A 12222-nucleotide genomic window follows, 5' to 3' on the forward strand; every position below is an offset into this window, starting at 1 on the left:
TTCCAGCACTATCTAATAAATTAATGGTGAAAGAACCACCTGCACTAACTCAGGCTGAATTGAGATGAGCAGTTGAAGGCCAGGTAGACTAAGATACACCTTGATAAGATGGAACTTAGCTGGGCAGTGAGTACTTAATAAAAGTACAGAAGAAAGGGGCAAATCAGGATTCCCTTTAAGGATGAACCAAGTCCCAGCTAAGACTTCCCTTCTCTGGCTACAGTTTATAGAAGACACCATCTTCAAACTTTATTTTCCTGGAGATAAGATAAACTCATCTCAGATGAACTGAAAAGACCAGGAGCATTAACCCACATTGGAACCAAAAAAATATATAATCTGGACAAAGCTACCCACATAGTCATAAGCAAGATTTTTAAGTAAAATAAAAGGCACAGCATCCATGTTAACATACAGCAATGAAATGGGGGAGGGGCAGAGAAATTTAGCAAAATGCTTGGGGAATACTAAGAAAATACCTACAAAATACAAAACACGAGAAAGTGTGACCCAAACACAATATACTCAGTCAAGTTGTGTCCAAGGTTTAAAAGTAATGGGTAGCAAATAAGTGGTAAATTTTAGCCAACATCATCTACAATAGGCACGTAACATGAAAGACAAAAAAATGCTCTTGTGTTGGCCATTGAGCCATTGGATCATCAGTTACTGCAGTAAAACTTAGCCTAAGTTAATTAATATAAAAATTGGTATACTAGGAAAAAGGAGGCTGTCAAACAATAACATTAAAAAATACATTTGGCAATGGCTTTGGGACTAGGTAGTGGGCAGTGAAAAATAATTTTTGGAGGTTGGAAATACAATGATTCATGGAATGCAGTGGTGAACAATTGATTTTAAAAAACTTTGCTTTTAATAAACTGCAAAGGCAAATAATGCATCCAATAAACATAGCTAAAGAACTGAGAAAAAAAGAATGTTGGTATCATGAATCAATTAGTGTTGGCTGTATTTGACAAGGTAACTATAAAAGAGATGAGCTCAGAAAAGAATCGGCCAGTTTGCAAGTCATAGTTAGAAGGCATAGACCAAGTCCCCAAATACTGGGATTGGGAGGATACACCTTTTTTTTCTCATCTCTGACAGGTAAATAATGAAACTGGAGAAGGCCTTTAAAAGAAGTTCAGTCAAAGGACCAATCAAGAGTGTGGCCATAAACACCATTCTCAAATTCTCTAAATCAGTTAAGGTGGGTCCAAAACATTCTCTCAAGATGGACATAGTGGCTCAAGAAAAAGAAATTATTAATTATTAATCACTAATTAATTAATGTAGAAAGGGCCGTGACTAAAACAGGACTGTGGATGATGTTACTGGCTGGAATCAAAAGTCAAAGATACAAAATTACAAATATGTATTTTGCTGTTGAGAGAATTATTCTTCCAAAAGAGCCACAAACCTGGACTAAAAGAGATTGTGACTGTTTGAAATTTAAAAACAATGTTGCCCAGTATTACCACTATTTTTAATGTTTTTCTAGCCAGTTTTGACTAGCCTATGAGTTTAGACAAAATATAAAAATAAGAGAGGTAAAGCCTAGAAGGAAGAAAACAAATTATCTTTATTTATGATCACATGTCTAATATGCCAACATACCTAATACCCTGAAATAATTAGTATGAGATATCAGTTAATTGCTGTCTTAAAAATTAATATACAAAATAGTTTTTATATGTATAAACAATAAGCAATATAAAAATAGATTAAAGTAAAAGTTACACTTATAACAGGACCAAAAGAGATAAAAATTCCTACATATAAACTTAGGTAATGTTGAGAACCAATAAAAAATAAAATTTTAATATTATTCCATTGAGTTTTAAGTTTGAAATAAAAAGAAAGATAAATCATAATCTTGAATAGGAAAATTCAGTATTGAAATTATGTCAGTGCTTCTAAAACTAATCCATAAATTCAAAGGAATCCTAATTAAAACATAAATAGGAATTCCCAAAAAAATTTGAAGAAAAGATACTGAGCTTTATCTGCAAAAATAAACATGTAAGAATAGCCAAGAAAATTTTGATCATAAAGAATAATAAGGAAGAACTAGGCCTGCCAGTATTAAATCATATTATGAAGTGACAATAATTAAAACTGGCAGTGGAGAAGATATAGACAGGTAAATGGAACAGAAGGGAAAGCCAAAAACAGCAGACCCAAATGAGAAAGGAAATTTAGTGATAATGATGGTTTTTCAAATAAATGAGAAAAAAAGTGAAATTTCAAAAATACTGTTTAGCAACTGGCTATCCTTTTAGGAGAAGAAAGGGGAAAATATGAATACTCATCTAACTTTACTCCAAATATCAAAAATTTTAAGATTAAAATATAAAATAATAAAAATTCCAAAACTCAAAGCAGGAGTAATTATATTCAAAATGTTAGAATGTTGAACCTTTCTATACAGATACAAACATAGGAGAAAAGAAGTAACACTATATATATATATATATATATATATATATATATATATATATATATATAAATAGTTAAAATTTCTGTATGTCTAAAATTCCAAAACCCAAATCAAAACACATAAGCCAGAAAAAAATATTTTCACACAATTTATGACATGCACATAAAAATCAATTTTTAAAAAGATGAACAGCCCAGTAGGAAAAAATAAAAGATATAAATAAAAAGCAAATTACAGAGAAGCAACAATATTTCCAAAAATCATATGACAGGTACTTTATACCTTATTCACTAATAAAGGATTGCAAATCAAACCAGTACCATTTTTAACATATATTGATGAAAATCAGAAATTTAATGAAATTCAGTGCTGATAAGGGTGTGAAGAAAGATATTTCACACACTTGTTGGGGGAATACACACTTTCTGGAAGGTAAATAGGCAATTTGCCTCAAAATTTAATTATGAACTTAACACTTTGATTCTCTAATCAGTTCCACTTCTGGGAATTTTTCCTATGGATATACTCAGAAAAAGTTACTGAGAAATATGTACAAAGATGTTCATACAGTCTTGTTGATAATACACACACACACACACGCACACGCGCACGCACACACACACACTCAGTACAGTAAGGAACCACAGCCTCCCTAAGTTAGAGGCTTCTTAAACTGGGTAAGAACAGCCCCTATAAGTCTGTATCTATGTTTAACCTTCGGTTTACAATTTCTTTCATGAAGCCTTTTTGAATTTTCAACTTCCCTCTCAACTCCTAGAGTTTTATTCAACTCTCATCTTTGGCACTTAACATTTACTCTCTTAAAATAGTTGCTTTGTATATGTTTTGTGCTTTATTAGACACCAATCTCTTTGAAAAAAATCCGTTCTTGATGCATTCTTATTTCGTCTTAGTAGACATGATTATTATTCATCAATATTCAGATTCTCTCTACTTCTAAGCATATGGGGAGGCGGAGGGAATCATGCTTCCCTGACTCTTGAAGTTGGTGTGGTTTACAAAATTTGCTCTAGCTAATTAAAGATGAATGGAAGTGGTTTATGAGCCACTCTTTGATTCTCTAGGGACCTGCTACTGTAATTAGTTAAAATCTAGAGGGTGAAACTTTTGTTAGCCTGAGTCTGCTAATAAGTGTGCAGTTTGATGAGCAATAAACCTTTTTTGTTTTAAGGCATTGGCATTTGGCATTTGTGTGTTATTGCAACATAACCTACTCTATCCTAGCTGATGTCTCGCTTGTGATTAATGATAATTTACTGAATATGCAAATACTTTCATTTTCTAAAATATAGTACACACTCCTGAGTCCTCCAAGAAAATTCCAATAAAAAAATTATTTTGAGGAGTCACACTCTTGATTCCCACTGAGTTTACAAGAAATTAGAATAAAAGAGAATCCAAGATTTGCGGTAAGTTGGTTCCATTTTCCCCAGGTTGCCTCGAAGCTTCCTGACTGATAACAAGCCTTTGATGAGCCTGCCAATCTCACAGGTTGATCTAGAGTCTCAGTCTCCAAAGTTACATCAAGATTATTTATTTGAGTAGCAAGAGAATATGAAAACTAATATTTTAAAAATCTCATTCTTTCAAAATTTCTCAGTGTGTCTGTGTTTTCAATGCACATAATCCTTTATTCAGTAGCACAGCATATAATTCATACATATATATGGGACTACATGCCCCAAAGACTTTCAATGCAAAGATTTTGCAGTTTAAAAGTTTGATGATCTACAATCTACAGGGAACTATCCCTCCTCCCTTGAGAGAGTTTTCTTTTTTCTTTCTTAAAGGCTTTATTTTTGAGACACGGAGGAAACATCTCACAGGTACACATGCAAAAGTAAGACTATGAATCCACTATCACGGCACAATCACTTCAAACCATCACTCATCTAGCCAACCTCCTCCTCCCTCCCCTCCTCCCCCGCCTTCTTCCCCCCTCTCCTCCCCCTCCTCTCCCTCTTCCCTCCCCCTCCCCTCCCCCTCCTCCTCAGCTGCTCACAGGCATTGGGCCTTCTCATGGTGCAGGCATAGAGCAAAAGAGGAAGAAATCACACTATTAAAAACAATTCTGGCCAAAGCAGAAAAATATGGTGAAAAGAAAGGAAAAGAAAGCCAGACTGAGATCCAGACATTTTATTTCAATCCCTGATCCTTGAGTAACTTCAGACAGATGACTGAAGTTCCTCATTTCTCAGTTTCGAAACTGTACAATAGGGTTCATTTACTTTACAATTAATGTAAAACGGGCAGAGCATGACTTACTCTACTAACCTCATAGGACTTTTTGCGAGGATGGCATGTGATAGGCAATGCATGTGGATAATATTCACACAAGACATGTCTAAAATAAAACAGAAAAACGTACACACAACAGGAAACACCTTCAGCACCCAACATGTCAAAAGCCTTACACATCTTCCTGTTCCTTCTCTTCTCATTTAAAAACCACTAAGTGTCACACAGGACCAGGACAAATAATGATTTCCTGGGAAGTGTTTAAATCTACTAAAATGTTCCCTCTCTAACCCCTTGGGTTTGGGCATCACCATTGGACTACTCAGGTCTAGGAAAAAAGTAGATTCCTAAGCTCCTAATATACAGTCCCTGCCACAGTTTATCAATGACCATAAAACAGAGCACACCCAAAATGAAGATGAGAAATAAGAGTTTAGAACCAAGATGAAGCATCCTGTAAAAATTCAATAAAAGTTGTAAGTTTCCCAATGATGCCAGTAGAGAAAAAGGAAACAGGACAGAAAGCAGCAGAAGAGCCAAGAAATGAGGCAGGACATAGAATGAATGGTTCATCATCATAAACTGAGATGTTGAATCCATTACAGGACCCTAAAAGAAAAGAGGCTGAAAGATCAGAAAACAATCAAAACTTTGCAAAAACATCCACAGAAGTAGTGAAGACCTGAGCACACACAGGTCAGCACCACATGGACAGACAGAGGGATGCTCAACCAAGCCTGACTTTAGAAAACATTTTGGGAGCTCCTGCTGCTTTGGAAGAAAAGCCTCTGAGGAAAGGAGGTAGGAAAGAAGGAAAATGTGGTACCACTCCTTCCATAAGAAGGAGGGAAAGTTTTCTGAAAAATCCCTGCTTGTAACAATTTCACAATTTCTCCAGATTCAGATGAAACAAAATATTTATTAGAAAAAAAGAGTGTGTAGATATGTATTTAATAATATTTTATTATTTATTATGTGAATTATACCATTAATTATACCAATATATCAATTATTGCTATGCTTATCACAAATATGTATATATATTTGACACATACATTTAAACTCATATACATTTATATTTAATAATATTACAATAAAAAACTCAAGGGAGGAGAGGAAGATGGGGTACATATACAATGGAATACTACTTAGCCATAAAAAAGAATGAGATAATGCCATTTGTAGCAACACTAGAGATGATCATACTAAGTGAAGTAAGAAAGAGAAAGACAGATATCGTATGATATCACTTATACATGGAATCTAAAATATGACACAAATGAACTTATCTGTGAAACAGAAACAGGCTCACAGACATAGAGAGCAGACTTGTGGTTGCCAAGGGGGGTGGGGCAGGAAGGGGTTGGGAGTTTGGGATTAGCAGATGCAAACTATTATGCAGAGAATGGATAAACAGCAAGGTCCTACTGTGGAGCATAGGGAACTATACTGAATACCTTGTGATAAATCATAATGGAAAAGAATATGAGAAAGACTGTATGTGTGTATATATATATGTATGTGTGTGTGTGTGTGTGTGTATGTATAACTGAGTCACTTTGCTGTACAGCAAAAATTAACACAACATTGTAAATCAACTATGTTTCAATAAAATAAATTTTTTAACATCTTTATTGGAGTATAATTGCTTTACAATGGTGTGTTAGTTTCTGCTGTATAACAAAGTGCATCAGCTATACATATACATATATCCCCATATCTCCTCCCTCTTGTGTCTCCCTCCTACCCTCCCTACCCCACCCCTCTAGGTGGTCACAAAGCACCGAGCTGATCTCCCTGTTCTATGTGGATGCTTCCCACTAGCTATCTATTTTACATTGGTAGTATATATATGTCCATGCCACTCTCTCACTTCTTCCCAGCTTACCCTTCCCCCTCCCCGTGTCCTCAAGTCCATTCTCTACATCTGCATCTTTAGGACAGGAATAAAATAAATTTTTTTAAAAAGAAAGAAAAAACTACTGACACAGAAGAGAGGGGCTAATGAATAACACAAAGTAATGGAGAAGGATGAGACCCAGAGCACAGAGGAGGGCTGGACATTATACATGGACAGTTCATCCATATTAACAGAAGAGAGGGTAGAATATAGGTACACACACAGCAAAGAGGGTAAGTGGGGTGGGAAGAGGTTTAGGGAATTCCCGTCTGATTGCTTCATAAGGGGCACTTCAACACTGTGAGAAACAATAAGGGATAAACGAAAGATATTTTCGGAAACATTTACAAATCGCCATCATCATCATCACTGACTTACAGTGTTTAATTTGGGCCACAGGTACATGCATGATTTTATTTAGACTTTACAGCAAGGCTATGAAGAAATACTTATAGTCCCACTTTCTAGATTTGGGAAACCAGGTTTAAAGAGATTAAGAAGTATGACTAGGAAGGTTAAGCAGTCTGAAATCAGGGTACAGCCTGGAACCTGTGACTGCATTAAGCCTCCCCCTCCTGCAAAACACACACACATAACCCCGTGTTTGGGTCATGGTGCTATCAGAAAGATACACGGGTAGATTACTCTCTCTATTCGAGAAATAAGAGAAAGATGGCCACTTTCCTAAGTTAGTTCTATTTCTCCCTCTTATGTCATTACTGGCTTTCTTTTATTTTTTTTGTCTTCAGGAACTCTGCAAGAAATAAAGCCCCTAGCATGTTAAATTTTTTACATATTATTCCCTAATAACACTTTTCAGCTTGGTCCTTTATTACTGTTCTCTCAGCATATATATTGGAGTTCCTTGATTATGACCAACTATGTAATAGATATCGCTATAACATCACTTCAGCTTTTGCCTTTCAAAGTGCAGATAATGGGGTTTATTCATGTAAGAAAGGCTCGCTCATTACATGATACTCTGTACTGGATGCTGAGAGCAACGGGACAGTGAGATCTTGAAAGGACAATTCAAATGTTTAATACTCTAATGAAGAAACTAAACAAAATGTATAATTGGTTCCATAAGGATACCTTAGATAGAATTAATATATTTTATTTCTTAAACCCAGAGAAACCAAGTGATGAGTTGGTACAAATCTGGCTAGATTAAAAACATTATTAATACTTCCTGTGTCTCCAGAATTGCATTGCCATAGAAAGTTTCATACTCAATTACAAAACCCATATAACCAATTAGAAATACTCAATTAGAAAACCCATAAAAACCAACCCAGCTTAATGTACGTTTTAACAAAATATATTTCTCCACACGATTTAAATATATTAGGTTTCCTTAAAGCTGAGGAAGTTCTTTGAAGTACTTAAAGTATTTCTTAGAGTCCAAGGAATATGTTTAAAGCATGTTATAAAATGATTTACCAATTGAAGACAATTTGGTGGATAAAGGGTCCTTTTAATTTTGTAAATTCAGGGGAAAAAAACCCCATGCAAAATCTATACACATTCTATTTTCTGATATGTGAGGAACAAAGGTTACAGTCAGCAAGAAAGTGAATATAATTTTAATTATCTTAAGTGGAAACTCCTATGGGAGTTTCAGTGGAAATCCACAAAATGGAAATTATTCTGGGAAAATATCCTAACAGAGAACATTATGGTGTGGAACAATCCCCTAAAGGCCATGGGTTATGCCTGGAAAAAATGCCCTGAGCAATCACAAGTCAAGGCCATCTCCAGGGTATGTTTTTAACCTTCCCATTTCTGAAAATTAACAAATTGTATTCTAGAGGAACACCCAAGGAAACGCCTTTAACTAACCCACTAAATTATTGTAGCTCTAAATAAAGAAATCCCTGCAGCCAGAAGGAATGTAAGGAGGGAAGTTAGAGGCAGCATGTGGTGATTTTAGGCCCACAATGACTGTGTCAATCAGAGGTGACACCCAAACAATGAACTTCAGAAAACGACACTGAATGAAATCACTACTGGTCTGAAAACAAAGAACTTTACATAAACTTACATCTTATTCACCTTATCTTCTTTAATAGAATGTGTGGCTTTGTAAAAGTCATCCACTTCTATTTTAAACACAGTGCAATGACCCAAAACAATAGAGCAGTTACCTTAAGATGTGACTAATAGAAGTATTGTTCTTTTTAAAAAATTTTTGTTTTATTGAAGTATAGTTGATTTACAATGTTGTGTTAGTTTCTGGTGTATGTCAAAGTGATTTTATATATATATATATATATATATATATATATATACTTCTTTTTCATATTCTTTTCAGTTTGGTTTATCACAGGATATTGAATATAGTTCCCTGTGCTATTCAGTAGGACCTTGTTGTTTATCCATCCTATATGTAATAGTTTGCATCTGCTAATCCCAAACTCCCAGTCCATCCCTCTCTCCCTTGGCAACCACAAGTCTGTTCTCTATGTCTATGAGTCTGCTTCTATTTTATAGATTATTGTTCTTTACTTTTAAATAAGGTATTTTACTCCAATTCTTTTAAGATAAATGAATAAAAAGCCTCCTTTTTATTTTGGGTCTCTAAAACCCAAGTCAACACAAAAACAAATAAAGGTATTCATCCATCCATTCCTAAATACACTTCTTCATACATGCATACTTTTATATATTTCCCACATCCCCAAATCAGGCTACTTGTGAGACTGTTAAAGAAACAGCAACAATCTTGTAGACTAGAATGTGGGTGAGGTGCCTGGTATGTGGTCTCCTAGGAACAGGTATCCACACCTTCCTAGTGGAATCCCCCATTCTCCTAGAGGAGGTTGGAGGTCTCTCATGATACCTCCAGAACATACAAATATAAGACATCTCCATTCCTGTGGGCCTGGCCTGCTCTCCAGCACCTCTTAAGATGCACCTCCATCATTTTAAATAGGCAGAGATTGCCAGTGGCTAAAAAGATTCATAGAGGCCCAGGGCCATTGAGGAGAAAAGAGGATTTTGTAACACTTCCTCCAGAGTTCTATCAATTATTGCTGTTATTCTGTCTTCCCTGGCTCTCCCCACATTATAGAGCTGTCCTGACCTATTCCATCTTCTCTGTTTCTTTTCCAGACACTAACCCTTCTGTTTGCTCTAACATTTCTTGCCCATGACACATGCCAGCCCACCCCATGTGACATCCCAACCACAACCTCGCTCCTTGATAAGCAAAACAGAACAACAAAACAACAGGCAATTATTTAAGGAAAACCCTGTTCCAGGGACCACACTAAGTATTTTTCATATATTATCGCATTTAATCCTTACAACAAATCTATAAAGAAATCCCCACTGAGTCAATGTAGAAAATAAGATTCAAAGACATCAAGTCACGTGCCAAGATCAAACAGTTTGAAAGCAGTAGACCCATCATGAGATCTTCCAGGGGTCCATCCAGAGATGGTACTTGAGCAGCTACAATTTTCTATAACCAGCATAAGCAACCATAAAAGCATAAAATAGACAGAGCCCAGATCAGTGTTTCTCAAGTGTGAATGCTGTGCACACTATTTTTAAAAGGCAATCATTTTGCAAGAATTGGAGCTAGAAAATTAGTTCAGGTTTTTATCAAGAGCAAACAGAAGGCCTTCAAAGAACATAGAAATAAGACTGTGCTTTAGGAATTAAGCTAACAAATCATCATGGGGATTCGAGCAAATTCCAATGGGCATCTTGGATGTGGACCAGCTACCTGGATGCAGGACTAGATCCCTGAGGAGGTGCTAAAATATTGAACATATTTAAAGAACATGGCAAATCTCAGAGCTGTAAAAAAGGAAATCAGACAAATGTTGTCTGTACCCACTGAATCCTTACAAGAGAGAGAAGTCCAGTAAGGCTAAGACAGATTTCTGCTGTGGAGATGGACATATGGCTGTCTGCAGCTAACACGGGAACACATTCCATTCACATGATGCTCTTCCCTCTAAGAAGGTAGCTCCTTACAGAGCTTAATCACAGAGAAGGAACATGGTACCAGGGCAATGCCAATACCTGTGCCATCTGACAGTGGTCATCTAGTGATAACCACTTTGATCTAGTGATAAAAGCCTCCTGTGAGCTTGATCAGCCAACGGCCACTGACACATTTCTGAGCTGACATCTTGGAATTCACCAAGACGAACATTATTGAATGGGAGTCATCACAGATTGCATCCTTTGTCTTTGAGTGACTAAAACAACTGAACACACCTTTGCTTGTACATATTTACCTTTTCTCCATCTCTCCCCAGTTCTCCTTTATAACCTGGTAGTCCTCGTGCTCCCTAAATTAACCACAAAATAAAATTCTGTTAGTTATGTGTTTTGGTTCACTAGAAATGGTATTGCTAAAATATGTATATACAGATCACATACTTGTATTCCTGGGGATCCTGGAACACCTGGTGATCCTGCCATTCCCTGATATCCCTGAAGAAGAGGAAACAAGAAGTAATTAATATTTCATCATATTTACACAGAGCAGCCCTCCATTTCAGAATTCATTCCTTCTCACATTTCTCACACCTTATGACTTCACTTCGTGACTGTTTAAGAAACCAAAATAACAAAGTGGCAAAATGCTTAATAAGGAATTCACATCCTTCAGTCTTTAGGAAAAAAGGCCTGAAATATCTCTAACTCAATAAAATTATTTTGATTAAAAGGAAGGCTCTGGGAGGGAAATAGAGAGACAATGTTCACAGTTGCTGGAGAAATGTTCTGCACATTAGAAACATATTCAATGTATTCAAAAGAAAAACATCTAGGATTGGAGGATTAAACAAATGTAATACATTTTTAAACTACCTGATTATGGCCATCCGAGTTAACCTCTGGAATAAACTACACCTGGATGAATATTATTCTTCAAGGTAAGTCTATAACAGCCTTTGGTTTGCCCATTTTAGAAAGTTTACCCCCCGAACATGGCTGTGACATGTCCCCACACCTTCCAAGGCTGAGCCATCTGCTGAGGTCACTTTCATCTCCACTTCTTCCTACACATCCCTCCAGAATCTGGAGCTTTGGTAAAACAGCACAACTTTTTCAGACAGAGGCAAAGTGTTCAATCTTCACTCAGCACACGGCAACTAAATTCCAAAACAAACTTGCAGTCCCTCAACATTTATCTAGGTTTACCAGGGTCAATGTCGGGTTGACTTGGACCACTTGGCACCTGCAAACATTTACTTCTCTTATTCACATCCCATCTTCCTCGGATCTTACGTTTGGGTACAGTATTCTGTTGTCAAGAGTTACTTACACAAATCTCATTAATGTTTCCAATAACATCTTCATTCTTGAATCTAAAACCTTCATTTCCATGTGGCTATTCATGGATGTCTGCATGGATCTTTGTATTCACCCACTCACTTGTCAGTATATTTTTAGCTGTAATTTCAGAAACATCAGAATTCCCTGCCTTTCCAGTCCCATTTTCAAATATTCCTCTTACTATTCTTTGCTAGCTATACTAACAATAATAGCAATACTAATGGTTGTCCCAGAAAGATCAGTCTTAGATTATTGTTTTTCTCCTTTTATATGCGCTTGAAGTTCTCATTTCATAAAATGCTCTCAGCTACTCCCAGAATGAGGA

The 12222-nt window shown here is 36.1% G+C and overlaps 1 protein-coding gene across 1 annotated transcript in view; it reads right to left on the reverse strand.

The window, feature by feature from the left end:
- The window catches only part of COL21A1 (collagen type XXI alpha 1 chain), a 127277-nt gene that overhangs the window by 68028 nt on the left and 47027 nt on the right, over positions 1-12222 (reverse strand). The window contains exons 10-11 of the mRNA XM_089918920.1: positions 10998-11051; positions 10853-10906 (exon numbers count right to left, since the gene is read on the reverse strand). Coding sequence (XP_089775046.1) covers positions 10853-10906; positions 10998-11051 — 108 coding nt within the window. The remainder of the gene's footprint in view (positions 1-10852; positions 10907-10997; positions 11052-12222) is intronic.

Source organism: Delphinapterus leucas, chromosome 10 (genome assembly GCF_059928025.1).
Source record: "Delphinapterus leucas isolate spDelLeu-1000000601 "Yukka" chromosome 10, BTC_Dleu_Yukka2, whole genome shotgun sequence".
Lineage (NCBI taxonomy): Eukaryota > Metazoa > Chordata > Mammalia > Artiodactyla > Monodontidae > Delphinapterus > Delphinapterus leucas.